We start from the raw sequence: 22,159 nt of genomic DNA on the forward strand, positions 1-22,159 counted from the left end.
GCTTGGGTGGCTTTCAGTTAAAGATGATGTGGGCCCATACCCTCGTGTCGAGCACCCTAAGTACCACAGCATGCCAGGTCTGCTTCGTTAAATATAATATTTGTATACAAAAGTTTTATTCTGAAGGTCAGTGGTTAAAAAATCAAATATATTATACTTGAAGTTTTAGATATGTCACCTACAGTATGAGATTTTGTGATATATGTATAATCTATTCATAAACTTCATCTTTGTGCTCGTTTACAATTTTGAAAAAAATCTATGTTTCGCATATTACAGTTACAAGAATAATATAATGAATACTTAATCAATATTTAGTATAACCACTGACGAGGAATTTTTATAAACATATTAGCATAATTTAGGGGTATCTTATTTCAATATATAATCACATTAGTATTCATTTTCTAGAAAATTCCATATTTCGTATTTCAAACTATATTAATCTTAGTACTTTTTAAAATGGTTATGTTTATAAATGTTACATTTCCAAAAGATTTATAGAGAAATAATCATTAAACAAATTGATTAAGATTTAGAACAAACCACTATCATTTCTTATAGATATTAATAACAGAACTGATCCTTACTTGAAACACAAACTTTGCATAGATCATCCCCATAGAATCTTCGTTTGCTTTTGTAAAGAAATCTCCACTTGCGTACCACAGTTCCGAATGATTACCAAAACTCAGGGAGAAACCAAACGCCCAATAAGCGAATCCGCCCAGAAGAACGTTAGCTGCGTTTTTGATAAGAATGTTGACTTCGTTTTTTCTAGATACAATACCAGACTCCAACAAAGCATAGCCTTTAAAATTCGTAAATAAAAAGCAATCAATTAAAATTAGTAAATAAGAAAAAATTGAAGTTTAAAACCAACATTTTCAAAAGTAATCTGCCGTATCTCAAATTTCTCACTGTTTACTTGTGGTTGTTACTTGTCCTGTTAGTAATCTCAGGTTGTCTAATACTTCAATTTAAATATGAAATAAGAGGATGCATACCTTAGTATTGTGTTCTTCAAATCAATACCAGAAGTTTTCTTAGAGAATAATTAATTTTTATTTTCATATAGACTTTTCTGTTTTAAATAACTTTGATAAATTTCTGTAATTTGCATGATATAGAAATAACGTAAATTATATTTTTTTTTCATTTTCTTCTGGAAAATGGAACGTTCTGTTCCTTTTCATAAGATTCACTACCATTTTAACTGGTTTCGTTCATTTCTCTTACTTTTTTAGGTTCAGATGGTGGACAGACTACAAATAGTCCATGGAGTGGCTTTATGTTTTACAACATACAACACACGCTAATAATTTCTGTGTGCGAACAAAACTTACAAGTTGTGAATAATCCAAATCGTTTGATAATGTGTACCGAAGTGGGAAGATAGGGATATTAATTGGTGTTCACATCTTGCACCAATAAGTATTGCATATAATGAAAATAAAACACAAGTGAAAATATACAGATAGGTAATTAGGTCCCCCTGATAAAATTATAAATCAGAGTATCACACAGAAATTGACTTCCCAGTACAGATGAAAAAAGAATAGAACAGAATATTATTCAGTACCTGAGAGAATAATAACAAAAAAAAAAGAATAACACAAGGTATCTCACTATATCTGACTACATAGTAAAGAGGAGAAAAGAATAACACAAAGTATCTCACTTTATCTAACTACATAGTAAAGATGAGAAAAGAATACAACAAAGTGCCTAACTCCATCTGACTACATAGTAAAGATGAGTAAAGAATAAAAGAGAGCATTACATGGTACCAGACTATATAGTAAAGATGAGAAAAAAATCAAAGAAAGTATTACATGGTATCTGACTTTACGGTAAAATGATAAAAAAACAAAGAGGGTATTACATGGTATTAGACTATATAGTAAAGATGAGAAAGAATAAAGTATTACACAGTACCTGACTACATAGTAAAGATGAGAAAAGGATAAAGTATTACACAGTACCTGACTACATAGTAAAGATGAGAAAAGGATAAAGTATTACACGGTACCTGACTGCATAGTAACGATGAGTAAAGGATAAAGTATTACACGGTACATGACTACATAGTAAAGATGAGAAAAGGATAAAGTATTACACGGTACCTGACATAGTAAAGATGAGATAAGGATAAAGTATTACACGGTACATGACTACATAGTAAAGATGAGAAAAGGATAAAGTATTACACGGTACATGACTACATAGTAAAGATGAGAAAAGGATAAAGTATTACACGGTACCTGACTGCATAGTAAAGATGAGAAAAGCGCTAGTGAGTATCCACACTACATCGTTTGCGTCGTCATTTGACTTGCGATCTCTACCGGTTGAGAAGTTCTTAGACACCAACTCAGGAAACGTCGTCTCTGACATCAGTTGTCTTTATACTGTCCTTAAACCTACCAATAACCTATAGCTTAATTTGATGAACACAACTACATTACAAGTCCGATATTTTGGTCTTCTGTTCAAGACAAGAAATTAAACAAATCTCAAGTGGCTTTATCATGAAATTCTATAACCAATATTATTGCATAGTCTTTAGATAAGTGCTAGATAAACATTGAGTAACATCCATACCTTATAAATATTAAATGTATTTAAAAACATACACCCTTCTTGTGGCTGACTAGTATGTTTGTAGGTTTATGACGCTAAGAAGCGGGTTTCTGTATTCATGGTGGCCAAAACATAAATAGTTCATTGTGTAGCTTTGTGCTTAGCAACAACCAAACCGTATCTGAACACGAGGAAATATTCAATAGCCGCGACACTTGAAATTCTTTTGAGCAGAATTAAAGTAAATTAGTGTATGGGACCCTTTCTCCTCTTTTTATTAGCTATACTTTTGTGTGCCAACAATACCATATCCGGTTCGATTTGATTACTTATCAGGACCTGTACCAATCAGCCTTTAGGCAGAAAGAAAATAAATTAATGCGTGAAACCTTGAGTCTGGTTAAATACATCAAGGTTTTGACCCCCTGAGTCGAAAAATGTAATTATATCTCACATCTGTCATGAGATGACGGGGGTAAGAGTTTGCACGTGAATAGAAACAAAAACCCACAGAAATATATATGTAAAATCGGCTCGTTTGGGTTGAGAAAATATTTTACATAGAAGAGCGAACAACGTTTCGACCTTTTTCGGTCATCGTCAGGTTCACAAAGAAAGAAAGAGGTAACTGACTGGAAGCTGACCATTTTTTCAAAGAATTTTCTTACAAAACCATCAACATAATTTCACAAAACAGAAAGCTAAAAAACAATCTTACAAAAAGAGACATTAATTTCATTAAAAACCTAAAACAAGACAAAAACATAAAAATTCTAAAAGCACATAAAGGTAACGCAAAAGTCATAATGAACACGAATGAATAATCCAAAAAATGAAGAACATCCTATCAGACACGAACAAATTTAAACCAATACACACAAATCCAACAAAGGCACACGAAACGCAACTAAACAAATTACTACTAAAAATGAAAAAAGCCAACACAATTTCACAAACACTTTATTCCTACCTACGAAAAACCGACTCACGCACACCACAAATATACGGCATCCCCAAACCTCATAAACCAGATTGTCCATTACGACCAATAATGTACACATATGAATCGTTTAATTACAATCTTGGTAAATACATATCATGGGCATTCTCTAAATATGTAACATCAGCCAGCTCATTCATCAAATACTCTTTTAATTTCAAGTCTAATCTAAATCAACTTAATCATAAAGCCTTAATGGCCAGTTTCGATGTTATATCCCTCTTTACAGAAGTTCCAACCACTGAAGCCTGCAAGATAGCCTTAGAACTCTATATCCGAGACCCTAACCCATCTATAGACATTCCCAGCAACCAATTAGCAACTCTCATAGAATTCACCACGATGCAGACAAACTTCATGTTCAACAAACACAACTATATACAAACAAATGGCCTGAGCATGAGCAACCCAGTATCACCAGTTCTAGCTGATATTTTTATGACACAAGTTGAAACACAAGCAAGTAACACAGCATTACATCCACCACTATACTGGTACAGATATGTGGATGACACGGTTTCGGGATTCAGATCTACAGAACACACACTTAATTTTTTCAATCACATTAAGTCGATACATCCCAACATTAACTTCACATGTGAACAGGAAGAAACCAATCAAATATCATTTCTTAACCTCAAAATTACAAGAACCGACACACACTTTCAAACAGAAATCCACCGAAAAATCACCCATACTGGACTATACATTCCTTGGGACTCAGCACATGAAACAAAACAAAAACTCAACATACTAAGAAACCAAATAAACACAGCCGTAAAATTATGCTCACCAGATAAAATTAACGATGAATTAGACAAAATAAAACAATACTTCATCAATATCAATAAGTTTCCTCCACAAACCGTAGAAAACATTATACGCACACACCTAGACAGAAAGCAAAATCAACCAACAAAAGTAAATATATCTCACGAATAAAAAAATCACGAAACCATATACTGCTGCATACCATATATTCCCGACATCAGCATACAAATAACCAACATTTGGCAAAAATTAGTAACAAAATATGACATTTCAATTAATACCAAATTTATTCAAAAACCAGGCGCAAAACTGAGGTCTATACTATGTAAAAACTACACTGACAAACACCAAACCAACATTATTTATAAAATACAATGTGATAACTGCCACGACTTCTATATTGAAGAAACAAGTAGAAAAATAGAAACCAGATTCAAAGAACATAAAAAGTCACCTTCACACGTTTTCGAACACTGCAAGTCAAATAAACACAACATAACCATAGAAAACACTCAAATATTAAATAAAGAAACAAACATAAACAAAGGCAAAATGAAAGAAGTCCTACTTATACAACAACTTAAACCCAAAAGAAACTAATACAAAAGACCACCTTTATACCTATATTAAATATAATAAAATAAATAATATAAAATTATATATTCAAACATCTAACACCGCCCTCTACATTCCTACACTCAGTTACACAACCCCTTCCAAACATGTGGTTAGCTTCCGGTCAGTTACCTCTTTCTTTATTTGTGAACTTGACGATGACCGTAGAAGGTCAAAACGTTGTTCGCTCTTCTACGTAAAATATTTTCTCAACACAAACGAGCCGATTTTACATACATATTTCTCTACAAGTGGGTTTTCTCGACATCACTGAAAAACCCACAGAGTTTCTTTTAAGTTGATTTTATATATTTACGTAAGAATGAAAAAACAAGAGGAAATCAAAATAATTTATTTTTAGATCAAACCGTGGATATATGCTTCTGTTCACGTTTGACTAGGTTATATTTTAAATGTATATATGCATTTCTTCAAACCATCATGTTTGTTTAATTAAAATTTTTTTACAGAATTTGTTTTGTGCGCGTAGTGTTTGCATGTCTTTGTAAAGTTTCTATCTTTTAAAATACAGGTTTATACACGAAAGTAACATTACCAAGTATATATTTAAAAGCATTATTTTATCTTTAAGCACGAAGTAAGGCTAGTGTATACAATTATGATGCGCACAAAAAACAACAACAACAATGGGCTATCTCTATCCTACCTACCACGTGCTACGAAAGACCGTTTCTCGCATTGTATGTCTGTAGAGTTCTAAGATTAGACTTGAAATTAAAAGAGTCTTTGATGAATGAGCTAGCTGATGTTACATATTTGGAGAATGCCCATGATATGTATTTACCAAGATTGTAATTAAACGATTCATATGTGTACATTATTGGTCGTAATGGACAATCTGGTTTCTGAGGTTTGGGGATGCCGTATATTTGTGGTGTGCGTGAGTCGGTTTTTCGTAGGTAGGAATAAAGTGTTTGTGAAATTGTGTTGGTTTTTTTCATTTTTAGTAGTAATTTGTTTAGTCCTACCTACCACGTGCTACGAAAGACCGTTTCTCGCATTGTATGTCTGTAGACATACCTCTGTGCCACTAGGGGGCTGCACACAATCGATCAATACCACTGTTTATATTTTTATACAAACAGTCTCATTCTTTAAGGTTATTCTATTTTCTATAAGAGATCTATCTTATCTTGAGACACTTGAATGGTTTTTTGAAAGCCTTAATCAGGCTACAACTTTTAGAATTATGAACTATTAATCATAAATCTTTTTTTTTTTTTTTGCATTGAAGACCCACTGAATTAATACAAGTTTAATAAAATTGTTAAACGTAAATGATGCTCGGCTTAATGTCATTGGTATGTTTAAATTGTTACCTACCCTTACTGACTGCTAGAAATCGCTTCATCTATAGCCTCAAAAGGTGGAATAAAGTCATTTGTTTCTAGGATTTGATAGAGGATAATATATAGAATGTTGATGTTTTGGAATGTATAGATAAATTCTAGGGGATCGAGATATCGATATTCTTTCGAAGAATTAAAGGTTCATTCAACTCTATGAGTTGTTCTGTCAAACATGGGTGGCAATGACAAAGGAATCAGAGCAGTGTTACGGAATGGAGTAGAATGTGTAATACCAGCTATGAGTTGAGTGTTTGGTCATCTTTAGTAGTAATTTTTCAGGAAGAAGTAAAGTGTATCTAGTTCCTGTTATGGAAAAGGAATTTACAAGATGTTCATCCAACATGATAGCGCTTGGGTGAGAAATATTTCTCCCTGTTGATGTGTCAATGTTCTCTCCCACCAGAAGGTGTCCCACAATATTTAAAAGCAGAAATTGAAACATGTACCCCATGGGTGGACCTTAATGGCCCTGCCCATTTACTGGAAACTAGTGTAGGACAATAAATTGGCTTGGACATTCATCTCTCTTAAAACATGACGTTCTTTTGTACTTACATATAATCATCTATCCAGCTCCAATGGTAAGTAAAGTGGGAGAAACCATTGCTATTGGTAATGCTAGCTTGTATTTCTCACACAATGGACAGGCCCAAGTGAATGGATACCAACACACTTGAAATCGTTAGTTAAAGATTATATGAGCAATCTACATTCAATTAAGCAACAGTGACCCAGTGGATTCATAGTAGAATATGCCTATGTATTTGTGGGATCAAATGGCTGATAAAGTTGAACAATGTTGATTCAAAAGCACATAGATACAGGCAATGCATTCTGATAAAGCAACAATGCACAAATTTTTAAGAGGTCTAAGCAAATTATCATTACTGAAATAGAATGGATGTTAAAGGGCAGAGTCAAACAAACACTGGAGAGTGCTTGGCCATTTTGAGCAGCGATTTTCAGGAAAAATCAAAGTGTATATAAGTTCTGCGTTGCTTTTAGAAGATTTTTATTGTATTATATAGTTTGTATGAATTCTGCATCATGCTATTTGTTCTGTGTAATGTGCCCATCACTTTCGAAAGGCTCTTAAAATTCATACTTAAGAGACTGCAGTGGTAGAGGTGTTTGGACTAGATCAACGATATCTTGGTGTTTAGGTATACTTTCGAGTATGCTGATAACCTGAGAATGGTATTCCAGTGGATAAATAAAGTAGACTTGAAGCTGAAACTTAAAAAAAATGTACAATCATGTGAACAAAAGTAGGATTTTTCAGTCATATTGTAGGAAGAGCAGGGGAATGAAAGGATCCTGCTAAGTTAACTGCTGTGAAAGATTGGTCTTAATTTATGACAATGTGAAAAGTTATGGTTTTCTCAGTTTCAAGTTATATCACCAGTGAATTATGGCAGACTTCTCCAAAATATCAGTAACATTTTCTGCTCTTGTAAAAATCTGGATGTACTTTGAATGGAACGAGAAATGTGATCAAGTATTCTATCCCTGATGCATGTTTTAGTTAATGCTTGAATATTAGGCTACCCATAACAAGACAGCAAGTTCCTGTCAGACAGATATCAGCGACAAAGAGATCAGAACAGTGTTACAGAATGGAGCATAATATGTTCCACAATGTTCAAAGAACTATATGTTGTGGCTGATCTCTATAATGGTTGGCACAAATGAGATATTCTGATAACAATTTAGAGAGGCCACTCGAGTGTAAAAGAAGTGTTGTGATTTGTTATTGAATAAACACATTTTCCAGTGTAGATATTATTCGCAGTATAGAAGCAACTGGAGTTTGCTGGACATAATGATTCATTAATGTATAAATTACCTGCTGATACAAAATGTGCAAAAACATGTGGAGTATATGTTTAAGCTGTGTCCATACATATAAGATGAGACTTTGATGCACTGGCTTAAACAGGAGACCAATGATTCATAAGAAAATGGGGATTTTTTTGCGTTACGTTGACACACCTGACAAATAAGAAGGAGTTCAAAACTTAATGAGTATTTACTAGCTATAGAAGTAATAAGCTTTTTTGACTGTTCAATAAAACTCCAGTTTCAACCTCAAGTCAATACTGGTAGGGCTGATTGGTTAGTACCAGCTAGGCTAGGGCAGTTTCTGATCTGGACAGCCACAGACTGAAAAGAGATGGAATTCCCTATCATCTAACCTTTCAAGTGATATACACTGAAGCATATACACTACATTGTGTTTTTCACTCTTGATTATTCAATCAGTGTGGTTGATTTGTCGATAAACTAGTGATCTCTACTTTCTAAGCTACAAGGTGGTATTGAGATACATTATGTATACTACATTTCAGAATAATTACTTAATTGTTGACAGCTAGTTCAGTCGTGTCTTTAGAAAGTCAATAACTTTACGAGTGTCATAACCGTTGCTTTCAGAAGCTTGTGAATGAAAACGTGAAGTACAAAAATACCATGTCTGCATTACATTTAATGACCAGAACTTGGCTATTAGATATAATTTGTAGTATATCCACAGTTTGTAGAACTGGAGATAACAGCTAAGGACTTAAAAGTTCATGTTAATGGGCTTTGCAACTCTTGATTTTTGAGCTATCAGATGGAATTACTTAAAATGTGACCACCACAGTTTTATGTTTAACATTTGATTTACTTTTTCAGTTAAGACGGTTGTGTAATTGAAAAATCAATGACTGAAAAGCCTTCGTGATATTTGCTTTCTGAGCAACTGAAATAATTTTTTGATGCAAAATGTTGCTGAACATTTCAAGATAATCTTTCCCACTTGCTATATTTTCTATCTAGTTCTCTGGGAATTGTGCTAGTCTTACTAACTAAAAATAATTGTATTTCCTCTGAGTGATTATTGAGGTAAAGTAATAAAGCACAAATTTAATTATGGAATGCTTTTTAGTTAAAAAGTCTTACTTTATCTAAGTTTTGTCAATGTTTACTTTTTGAAGCTTGATATATAGATAATAGTTTGATGGACCCTAGCTGACACTACCATTATTATTACTGAGCGTAGCTAAATGATTCATGTAGTAGCCAGGTGTTATATTTATAAACTAATAAAGCACTTGGTGGTACGTGTATTCGGCGATATACGTTACGTTACGTTATATATATATATATAATGCTGAAAAAGTTTATTGCATCATCCAGTTGTTCACGATTTTCTTCAGAACCATTGTTTAATGTGTTAATTCAACACATTTATAAATTGTCTAGGAATTGCATCAGCTGTTTTTTCTATGGAAAAAGGTTTTTACTAAGGGTTAGCTTAGAAGTTTATTTGCTACAATGTGCAAGAGATGCTACCATGATCAAAGATTGCAAGTTAACTCCTCAGAAATAATCAGTAATTGGTTCTTTGAGCAGCTGAGCAAAGAGGAACTTTCAATAAGGCATGTTGTAAGAATAATATAACATAAGTTGCTGAGTACAGAGATATAGAGTGACTGCCTGTCTGGAACAGCAGAAGGAAAGAGTAGGAAAACGTTTCCACAACAATTGAAAATCGTGTTCCGAAATACATGCAGAATCTTCGGCTATCGTTCACAGATCTCGAAAGAGCATGGCATGAAACTTTTTAGGTCACTGCCACCACGTGCACCATCCAGTCTCACCTGTGTTCAGCTAATGTCCCAGTAAGAAAGCCAACAAGGAGAGGAGAGTAATTCAAAGAACATACTAACTGGATTGAAACGATGTAAAACAAAATTATCTCTTCAGTTGAATCAAAGTTCAACGTGAATGGGTCTGATGGGAAACACTTTGTACGGCATCGATGTAGAGAAGAGTTTCATCTAGCATATTTGAATACAACTGTCAAGTATCCACAAGGTTAGCTGATATGGGGATACATCTCTGATCAGGCTATAGAACGCCTGCATTTTGTGAAATCCAGTATCAATACTGAAGTATGAACTAAGATCGCCGAATACTAGTTAAATACAATTATTTGGAATCACTTCAGGGGAGCTGACTGGTGTAAATTCCAGGATGACTCTGTTACATACCACAGAGCTGAAACGATTGATAATAGTAATACACTTTATGCAGTAGAAGAGAGATAAAGAGGAGATTTCACTCTACACATATTGAAAAGACATATTAGGTTTTATGCTTCAAGAGAGATAGTCAATACGTTACACTGTGTAGAAAATAGTCCAGTTGAAAAAAAATAAGTAACAAGGTGAAAGCGCAGAAAATGTTTTGTTTTTGTTTTGAATTTCGTGCAAAGCTACTCGAGGGCTATCTGCGCTAGCTGTTCCTAATTTAGCAGTGTAAGACTATAGGGAAGGCAGTTAGTCATTACCACCCACCGCCAACTTTTGGGCTACTCTTTTACCAACGAATAGTGGGATTAACCGTAACATTATAACGTACCCACAGCTGAAAGGGCGAGCATGTTTGGTGTGACGGGGATTCGAACTCGCGACCCTCGGATTACAAGTTTTAACCCACCAAACCATGCCAGGCCCACATAAAACTGAAACTGAAAGTAACACAAACTAGTGACAGGAGTTAATATTTAGTCGGCATTTCCTTGAATGTCAGTACTGCTTCACATCGACGTAGCAGTGAGTTTGTGCAGATATTGTAGTGATTGAGTACCATTCTTCTTTGAGTACGTGTCTGTCTTGCAATATTTCGTTAATCAATTTAACTCAGGAAAAAAAATTTCAACCGAATTGAAATCATCGAATTGGAATAACAAGATCTAAGAAGCAGGTGCACAACACTTATTATGAAACAATGTAACTAAACTCACGAAACGTTCAGGTATTTACAAAAGCCAGTGTTGAAATTAGAATTTGAGATCATATATGAACAGATCACGTCAAATGCACTGAGAAAAACATATAGTTTTACATATTTTTCTGTTATGTAATAAAAGATATAACAAATTAACATTTTCAAGGTGGCCACATGTTTGTCCACCTGTGCATACTTGGAAATGCTTGTAAGTTATATTGTTAAATGTGTATCGTGAAAGTTCCGCCTATTCTCTAAATTTATAGATGATTTTCGCGTGTAAGAATCAACAATGTACTATATGTGTGTGCAAATACCAATATTGTTTTAAAGCTTACAAATCGACGCGGAAAAATAGTAGAATATTGTTGTTTTGCTATTATTCGTATACTATAAACCTCGGAAGTTATAGCTATGATAAACGCTTATTAATCGGAAAACTACAAGTATTCCACCAGGAATTTTTACAGGTTTCGAACATTACAAACTTTCATGACGTTAGTGTTTCTACTAGAATATTAGACAGCTTCGTTGGAGAAATGTCAGCTTGTAAACGTCGTGAGGCTAGGCTTTAAGCGAAGTGTAACGACATCAAATCAGAATTAATTCGTTCATCGTGAACCGTCGAAAAAATATTGTTTCAAACCAGACAGAAAAATCTGTATTGTTTGTAAGATGTAAAACTTTTGTATATAAATCATTATTTGTAATAGCTATTTATAATAACTGTTAATATAAACTGTATTATTTTTTGTTTGAATATTCAAATATATTTGTATTAAGAAATAAAATTGTGTGTGTTAATCTTGTTGACAAATTTCATAAATTTGATATATATCGAAACTCAGTTAACTTTTAAATTAAAATTAAATTTTCCGGCTATTTGAAATCATAATGTACATAACACAATAAATCAGAAACTCGTCCGAGATAAATTATAATACCTAACAATTTTTATTAAGATTAAATAGCATTCCCATGGCACTGACAGGTTATGAAAAACTGTTTTTCTTACTTTCTGTACATTTTGTGTGTAAATATCTGAAGTATGAGTAAAGGTTCAGTAGCACTTTGTTGATTGTTTAACATTGGCTTCTTTTCAAGAATCAAAAGTGTCTCTCTCACTTATTGAAGTTACTGATTTATTTTAACATGCTGGGAGGATAAAACCACATCACATTCACCTAGTTCATGTTAAAAGCTGTTAATCTTCATTGAACGTATGACTAGAATATTCTTTTAAACAATCTCCCACTCTACTGAGAATCAAGTGGATATAGACGCTCTCACACATGAACTTTCACATTCTATTGTGCTTCTATTGACTAGTCAAATTTTAAGTTTGTTGTTTCAGTATATGATTATTAGCATTTAGGTACGAACTTTAGGATATCTGTCTCAATGTATTATACTGAGATATTACTTAATATTTTAAATCTCAATTTAGGTATATCTTTCATTAAAATTATATGGGTAATAAATTTTTGGATTTATTATACTTTAAAATCGGTATATCATTTTCGTAGGAAGTTGCTATTATATACTTTTATAGAATTTAATTGTTTATCTCGTTTTTAATTCTTTCCAAATTAATTAGGCTTAAGTTTCAGTAACATTTATTGTAGTAAACCTGTATGTTCGTTTATAAAAGTGTTGTCTAATGTTATTTATTCCCTTATAATAGAAAACTCTACCAAACAAACTAAAACATATAAGTGAAAGTTGCCAACTCATTCCTTCAGCTAAAAATACGGATTTTTGTATGCCATTTTTGGTGCTTCTTAAAATATCAAAAGATGTGAGCGTAAATCAATAAATTAATATCAAATTTGCCAAGTGAAATTGCTTATTTAATTAAATGAAATAGAGCAAGGCCTGGCTCTCATTCATTAAATAACAGCAAAAATAGCTGGTGACAGTCAAACTTTCTTCTTTTTCCATTTAAAATAAGTCAATTTTATATATCAATTAAATTATTTTACTCATGAAAAAAGTCCTCAAATCCGTTGTTTTTGTCCAATAAATATTTAAAATGTAAGTGATATTTTCAAGAAATGTCTGGTTATGTATGTAGCTAAGAGCTTTTGATCCAGAGTACGATAATTATTTGGATCAGAGTTAGAAATATAACTTATAAATTAATAAATTTAATGTCATAAAATGAAACAAAGAAAATCAAAACTATTAAAGATAAAAATGCATCAAATCAACAGCAGAGGTACACAACTTGTTTACATTATTTTTGCCTTTAATCTCCCGGACCGGCATGGCCTAGCGCGTTAAGGTGTGCGCTTCGTAATCCGAGGGTCGCGGGTTCGCATCCCAGTTACGCTAAATATGCTCGCCCTTTCAGTCGTGGGGGCGTTATAATGTTACGGTCAATTCCACTATTCGTTGGTAAAAGAGTAGCCCAAGGGTTGGCGGTGGATGGTGATGACTAGCTGCCTTCCCTCTTGTCTTACACTGCAAAATTAGGGACGGCTCAGGTTTATCCTCCTGGTTGGGGGGTTGTGCAGTGGGCTAACAATCTACTCACTTAAAAAACCAGCCTGTTAATGAATCCGCAAGCGATTGCGGCCCTATGTTCCTTCATGGAATCGAGAGACATAATAAATGATAATAATAATATAATATGCAAGGAGATTATAACGTATTATTGTCAGAAGTAGTCCTATCACATAATATAACCTAATCTTCTCATTGCTAAGGAGAGTTCAACCAATTTTGATAATCTTATGTATTCAGTTTTCAGGTTATACTTTACTAATTCTTATAATATCCATACCACGATAATTCAATAATTCACGTGTCACGTACCGCTTTTGCTTTGATAATAAATTGAATTTCGTATCTTCTCTTGCTACTCTTGCAATACGTAGGGTACCTATTGCTTCAATAATATATCATGATATCTCACAGCTCAAATATAATAAGTGTCAGATATAAAAGACTATTTATTTTATGTAGTATTATTAATTAATTAATTTTGTGTTTGTGACTCATTGATGTTGAGGCTATAGAGATTTCTAAAAGTTCAAACTTATAGACATGTAAATAGCTGTGACCAAACGTACAAAAATAAGAGAGAAAGAGAGTAAAAAAGTAAAGACACGGGAAAGACAATTTCGGTGTGAGAAAAGTTGGAAAACAAAGTTAACCATCATAGTGTGAAAACCCTAATGGTTGACATGTTAGAGTGAGATTAACAGTTTGAAAGAGAGAAGGAGAATAATTTGTCTCGTCAAACTAATTGAACCTGTCGGTGTGGACTTTGACAAAAGGTAGATGCTAATTGGAAGTAAGAAGAGCACTTAATGGAAGTATAAGATACAACCGCAAAAACTCACGAGACAGCGTAAGTGAATTATATACAGATACTATAGCAAATAAAATGGAGGAAAATAGTTTGACTCGTAAACTGAATTCTAAAGCAATTGAATTTATCTAAATGGACGTTTGACAAAAAAAAAAAGAGAGAGAAAACTGTATAGGGTTTAAGATAAAACTAGGCCTGGCATGGCCAAGCGCGTAAGGCGTGCGACTCGTAATCCAAGGGTCGCGGGTTCGCGCCCGCGTCGCGCTAAACATGCTCGCCCTCCCAGCCGTGGGGGTGTATAATGTGTCGGTCAATCTCACTATTCGTTGGTAAAAGAGTAGCCCAAGAGTTGGCGGTGGGTGGTGATGACTAGCTGCCTTCCCTCTAGTCTTACACTGCTAAATTAGGGACGGCTAGCACAGATAGCCCTCGAGTAGCTTTGTGCGAAATTCCAAAACAAACAAACAGATAAAACTAATATATATATATAACATAAAAATAGTTTGGCTTATCAACTGATTTCTAAAGCAATTGAATAGGTCTAAGTGGATGTTTAACAAGAAGAATAAAACTGTATAATATTTAAAATCGTCAAATATATCGCAAACACCTACTGCAGAAGAATCCTTAGCCCAACACATTCATATACTTACATTACTACATATTACTGAAAAAGTAAGTTCCTGACAATAAGCCTAATCTCTAAGAACGTAAACAATTTATATATTATCATTTATAGCTCTTTTGCTGTCTACTTACCATCTCTAAAACATTAAACTTCGATAATGCTTATCGTGTTTCAAAAACGTTTCAAATATATTCATGATTTTTTTTATTGACTAATAATATTTTTCTTTACTTCGACCTTTCTATGCTCCCATAACAATAATTATTACCATCCCTTATGTTATTCTTTAATATACATTTTGTTGTTTTGAGTTTCGCTAGCATTCCCTAACTTAACAATGGTAGACTAGAGGGAAGACAACTAGTTAACGCGACCCACTGTTGATTATTGGGCTATTCTTTCACGAGCGAATAGTGTACTTGACGATCACATTATAATGCCCTAACTGCTGAAAGGGCGATCATGTTTAGTGATGGGGATTCGAACCCGTAACCCTAAGATTGCAAATCGACCTCTCTAATCCTCAAGCCATGCAAATAAAATGTCATATAATGCTATTATTTATTTTGATAAAATGTTAATGCTTAAACTTCAACGCTAGAAAACTGATGCCTCTTTTCAGGCTGCTACCCTGGCCATGACTCAGCGACAAGTAAATGGACTTATAACGCTAAAATTCGGTTTTCAATATTTGCAGTGGGTACAGGTAGACCAAAAAGCAAACAAACATTTAACTATTCAACTTCACTCAGTATTCAAACGTTAGATAATATTGTAGCTGTGAAATAACATTTTTATGCAGTCTGGTTTCTTGAACTTAACTTAGTGTTATCTTGAAGCCCTTCATTAACTCAGAGCTAAGGTTGAGGGTTTACACATTTAAAATCGGGATTCGATAACCCTAGATGACACAGAGTAGGCACTACCTGCTGTAACTTTGCGTTTAAATATAAATAAAACTTTAAAACTTACCTCGATATTTTAGTGTAGTTTACGATTTTATTACAGTTGGTCTTGTTATTTCCAAACAGTAAATAATATCCTTTTGTGTACCTAGATATAGAAATCGTAAATTCAAGTTCTCACTCAAATTGAGCTGCTTATAAAGTAAATAACTTCTAAGAAAAGGAAGTATTATATTTTCAGATTCTCGTTTATGAAAACTAGGAATAGTATTGTGCTTGATGTACGAACTAGAGATGTTCCTTTTGTTATGAAAACAAAACAGAACTAAACTCTAACAACTACGTCTTAGATCAATGTTCTTTAAACTACGCTAAATTATTTTTATTGTATGTGCAGTTTGCACAACAGACCACACGATCGATGACTAGGTAATTACGTGATGGAAAAAACCTGACAGAGCTATCCTCCGTTATTCTTCGAAGTTGTGTATTATTAACAAGTAACTATTCGGAAATGTTTGTTTTATTTCTTTCAAGGAATAGTATGATATCACAGAGCTCAGTGCAGCTGTTACTGTTACAAATAAAATAGTCTTGGTTATTTAAAATCAATATATGTAATATTCATAACATCGTTTTCTCTTATTTAAAAAGCGCTATTTTTTTACTTCTACTGCCGCTGTCATATCATTGCGTGTTACAATTTAAATAGGCTATCTTCATATAGAACTCAAAGAATAAAACTGATAATCAATTTGTTATCTACAGGTCACGCAAAGAGTAATGCAACAGCTTGCGCACAAACGAATTTCTGCATGTAACTAACTGTTTTCAATTCTATATTAAAACGTTAGTTGTAGTTTACAACCTACGAACCATAAATCAGATTAATTGAGCAATGAATACGTCTGTGAGAAGTTCGTCTGAACTTGTACTTCTTTAGTGTTATAGAAGGGCACACAGGGTAATCAGCAACAAATAAAATTTGTCGTTTTATCTGTAACTACACCAACAACGGAAAAGGTCTAACAAGGATTTCAAGTTGTATTACTGTATCAAACATTACTCAAACTAATTTTGTTAACTAATACAATATTTTAAAGAAGAGGCAGCTATAAAAAATTATTATAAAACAAAAATATTCTGTTTCATAGCTCTTTTTTATGCAAACTGTATAACAGATACATTGTTCGTACAATTTTCTATTTTATATAAACATGGTAATCATTACAATATTTCATCGTATTTTGTTGTAGCCAAAGAAAGTTATTTATTTTTTCACTCAAGTTAGTACCTTGAACCTGTATATTCGACCGTGGCAATGTTTATATAGATTGTATCTAGGATAACTCAGGTAGTGTATAGGTGCTATAATATCGAAGTTTTGTAAACTAGAAAGGAATAATTCAGCCGCATCACGAGACACATCGAAACAAAGATTGAGATGTTTTAAACTTACACAGTGGTACCTCGGTTCTCGAACGACTCCCTTCTTGAACAATTCGGTTTTCGAACATACTGTTTAAGAAAAAAATGTCTCGGTTGTCGAACATAAACTCGGTTCCCGAACCAAGCTGTCGTGGCCGAACCCCCCGAAATAACCCGACTGATGACCCGAACGACCCTTCGACCATTTTCGGCCCACGCCAAGCTTGCCCAAAACATTGTACCCGCACCTGTTGCTCAGTCCACACCCCCGCTAAAATCAGCTGTGAACGTTCTCGTTTTTCTTTTTGTCTGTTTTTGTTGTTTTTCTGAATATTCTGATTAAATAAGCCACCATGGGGTCAGAGAAGAAAAATGAAAGCAGCAAGCCAAAAAGAAAAGTTGTTAGAGCCACAATAGAGGTGAAAAAAGATCCCATAGCGATGTATGAGAGTGGAGTTCGCCTGTTTAACCTTGCTACACAGTTTGGTATGGCGAAGTCTACAGTCTGCACCATACTGAAAAATAAAGAGGTTATCAAAAGAGCTGATATTGCAAAAGGAGTGACAGTGCTTACGAAACAAAGATCCCAAACAATGGAAGAGGTAGAAAAACTGTTGTTGATTTGGGTAAACGAAAAACAGCTGGTGATAGCATTTCTGAGATTATCATTTGTCAGAAAGCAAAGCAGTTGTATGCTGACCTTCTGAAAAACACCCCTAAAACGAGTGCTGATACAAGTGATGTCTTTATGGCGAGTAGAGGGTGGTTAGAAAAATTTAGGAAGAGAAGTGGCATACGTAGTGTGGTGAGACATGGGGAGGGTGCCAGTTCTAACAAAGACGCTGCGAATAAATTTGTTAGGGAATTTAAGGACTATGTAGAAGCTGAGGGTTTTATTCCCCAACAAGAGTTCAACTGTGATGAGACAGACCTCTTTTGAAAGAAAATGCCAAAGTAGACCTACATTACCAAGGAGGAGAAGTCACTGCTAGGACACAAGCCAATGAAGGACAGGCTAACTCTATTGTTATGTAGTAATGCAAGTGGGGACTTAAAACTTAAGCCTTTGCTTGTGTAACATTCTGAGAACCAGAGGGTTTTTAAGAAAAATAATGTCCTGAAAAGTAAATTAAATGTCATGTGGAGGGCTAATAGTAAAGCATGGGTAGCCAGGCAATTTTTTTATTGAGTGAGTCCCTGAAGTGTTTGCCTCAAGTGTAAAGAATTAACTCACGGAAAAACAGTTGCCATTCAAGGTCCTTCTTGTGATGTACAGTGCACCTGCTAACCCACCAGACTTGGAGGACGGGTTGATGGAGGAGTACAGTTTTATTACGGTGAAGCTCTTGCCCCCTAACACAACTCTTCTTATTTAGCCCATGGACCAGCAGGTCATATCGAACTTTAAGAAACTCTACACCAAAGCACTGTTTCAAAAGTGCTTTGAAGTGATCTCTGACACAGAGTTAACCCTCAGTGAGTTCTGGAAAAATCACTTTAATATCTTCCATTGCTTGAGAATCATAGACAACGTCTGGAGGGAAGTATCTTTGAGGACCATGAACTTAGCCTGGAAGAAATTGTGGCCAGACTCAGTAGCAGATAGAGACTTTGAAGGCTTTGAGGCTGAGCCTGTTGTCGAGGATATTGTCTCACTAGGCAAGTGTATGGGCTTGAATGTGAGTGTTGATAATGTGTAAGAGTTGGTGGAAGACCACAAGACTGAGCTCACTACAGAAGAACTCCAAGACCTTCAGAAGGAGCAACAACAAAAGGCAACTGAGGAAGTGTCTTCAGATGAGGAGGAGGGAAGGGAGGATGTTCCTAGTTCACTAATCAAGGAAATGTGTGGAAAATGGGGAGAGTTACAAAGTTTTATGGAGAAAATTTCACCCTGACAAAGCTGTAGCAAACCACAGCATAAACCTTTTCAATGACAATGTCATGTCTTACTTAAGAAACATTTTAAAAAGCAGGTAGAAACAAACCTCATTAGACAAGTTTTTAGTGAAAAATTGGTTGAGTGAATTTCAAGCAGGTTGTGGCGGTGCAAAGAGACAGAAAAGAGCCCCAGAAGGAGAGTAACCTGACGTTTTTATGGAAGGTGACTCCCCTTCTAAACAATAATAACCCACCTACTCTCCACGTTCCTCACCACCTTTCACTTGCGCCATCAGCTCTCCTCAGCACAGGTAAAGTGCAGTTAACTTTTCATTTATTGTTTTTTATTGTGTTTATAGTTTTTGTGGTTGACTTAATGCAAGTATTATTTTACAGGCATAAATATGCAATATTTTTTCTTAAAATGCTTCATAATGCGTAATTTTTGCCCCTCCCATTGGCTCAGCAGTATGTCTGCGGACTTACAACGCTAAAAACCGGATTTTGATACCCGTGGTGGGCAGAGCACAGATAGCCCATTGTGTAGCTTTGTGCTTAACTCAAAACAACAGCATAATTTTTGGAGGTCTGTAACGGATTAATTTAATTTACAGTATTTCTTATGGAAAAAATTGATTCGGTTTTCGAACAGCCTTCTGGAACGGATTAAGCTCGAGAACCGAGGTACCACTGTACATTAAAACTTAATGTGTTGAGTCCAAGGTAATGTATAATCCAGTATGGGTGATTTTTTTTATGATTTCTGTTTTGAATTGTATATCAGTTCTAGTGATTTTGAGGTGAAGAAATGCTATTTCATAAGTTTTTTCCTGTTCACAGGTGAACTTAATGTTGGGGTGTATTGAGTTAACGTGATTGAAAAACCTGAGTGTGCGTTCTGTAGATGTGAATCCAGCAATTGTATCATCAACATACCTGTACCAGTACAGTGGTGGGTGTAAGGCCGAATTGATCGCTACCGATTCAATCTATGTCATAAAAATGTTGGCTAGAACTGGTGACACAGGATTCCTCATACTTAAGCCATTTATTTGTAGGTAGTTTTGGTTATTGAACATAAAGTTAATTTTGGTGGTAGTGAATTTTATAAAGCTTGCTAACTGGTTACTGGGGATATGTATCAATGGGTTGGGGTCTTGGATATAAAGTGCTAAAGTTATCTTGTAGGCTTCGGTTGTTGGGACTACTGTGAAGAAGGAGAATACATCAAAACTGGCCATTAAGGCTTTATGATTTAGTTGATTAAGAATATATTTATGAATAATGTATAATGCTGAAATTTGAATTATATTCTACAGTTGATACCAAATTTACTGATATAAATTCATGAAATAGTAGTTCAGTTCTAAATTCAAGTAAATAAATGTGATGACATGGATTTTGACCTGTGACAGGTGTGGAAGGAATTAAGTAGTGTCTTGTTTGGCTTATATAAATTCATACAACTTGATTTGGTTTTGATACATATGTTTTGAAATGTCTAAAATATTGTGAAGAAAATGTTAAAAACTTCATTTAATATTGTAATTTAAATATTTTATATGTTGATTACAGAGTTCCATAATTGCATTTTTAACTTGCAAATAAGTTATAGGACATTAGGACACATTGTGGATTTCATTTTTTCAATGAAATGGCACAGTGACAAACATTTAAACTATAGACGTGCAATTAAAATCTTCACAACTTCAGATAGATATATGTTGTGACTTTAAATCCTGTGTTACTTCATACTGTGTATGCTTGTAAATTTATTTGTCCATAACAAATTGAGGTAGCAGGATCAGTTTCAGGTGGCTCGACAGGATTTTCGTTATCTGTATGTTATAATCTAATATTAAATTGTGTTATAATGTGCCCAGAAAGTCATAAAAACGTAATGGGTGTTCTGCAGTTGGTTTTAAGGGTCACTGATCCCGAACTTAGCACAGTTATTTGTGTTCCTGGCCTCCTCTAGGATCCTATGGACATCATGTTTCATACTGTTTACAAACCCTCATTTACATGTTAGTAGGACCAAAAGTGCCACACTCTCAGGTACCATTGACCCTGTGTCCTGTGAGGTTTGTTTTTGGATTTCCTTAAGGTAGCAACACAAGAAACTGGGGATAATGGATAAGTTTTATTGATACATATGAATGAAAACCCTATTATCCAAGTTCTTTCAAAAAGTGAACCTTTCTTCTTCAGGGGTAAACTCAGAATGTCAGTATAATCAAATGAGTGATATATGTAAGAGGAGTTTATTGACATCATGAAAGTCATATGGATTTCCAGGAAATATCTATTGTTCTATGTTACTGTTGTAAATGTTTAATTTCTAGTACAACATAGCCAATGGTGAGAGGGTATGTGAAAAGATGTTAGGGATATTTTATTTTAGAAATGGTTCAATATGTGTATATTTAAAACTAAACTTACGTTTTTAAGTAAAATAAATGTGACATCTGGAAACTGATTGAAAAATATATCTTATACTAATCAATTTATAAAAACAGGTATGAAAACTTATCTTAAACATATAGTAAGCTTAAGGAAATTCAGCTTTCATTTTATATGAAAAAATAAGCAAAGAATAAATATAATATTTCTGACAAAGATGAAACCAATGAATGGAGATAACTGATTCTGGGATTTAGATTCATTCTGCAGTGTTTAGATTAACAATCCAGTATGCTTCTGTTTCTCTATCTGCTTTAGTTTTGAATCCTGTTTCAATGCCAATGAGAGTAATATTATTAATGGAATGACCAGGTTGATGATTAAACTGTTGAACAACAGAGAGATCTTTCTCAGTGTTAATAGAAAATTTATGGTTGTTGAAATGTTCTCTAAGAGTTGTTTGTGTATGTTCTACAGATTGGT

At 34.1% G+C, this 22,159-nt stretch overlaps 1 protein-coding gene across 1 annotated transcript in view; it reads right to left on the bottom strand.

Annotated features, from left to right (window-relative positions):
* Positions 1-16,281, bottom strand: part of LOC143240019 (putative ammonium transporter 3) — a 73,496-nt gene extending 57,215 nt beyond the window's left edge. The window contains exons 1-3 of the mRNA XM_076481777.1: positions 16,032-16,281; positions 2,265-2,423; positions 591-811 (exon numbers count right to left, since the gene is read on the bottom strand). Of these exons, the coding sequence (XP_076337892.1) occupies positions 591-811; positions 2,265-2,397 (354 nt within the window). The 5' untranslated portion in view covers positions 2,398-2,423; positions 16,032-16,281. The remainder of the gene's footprint in view (positions 1-590; positions 812-2,264; positions 2,424-16,031) is intronic.
* Positions 16,282-22,159: the final 5,878 nt, after the last annotated feature.

Source organism: Tachypleus tridentatus, chromosome 2, assembly GCF_004210375.1.
Source record: "Tachypleus tridentatus isolate NWPU-2018 chromosome 2, ASM421037v1, whole genome shotgun sequence".
In the NCBI taxonomy this organism is placed as follows: Eukaryota; Metazoa; Arthropoda; class Merostomata; order Xiphosura; family Limulidae; genus Tachypleus; species Tachypleus tridentatus.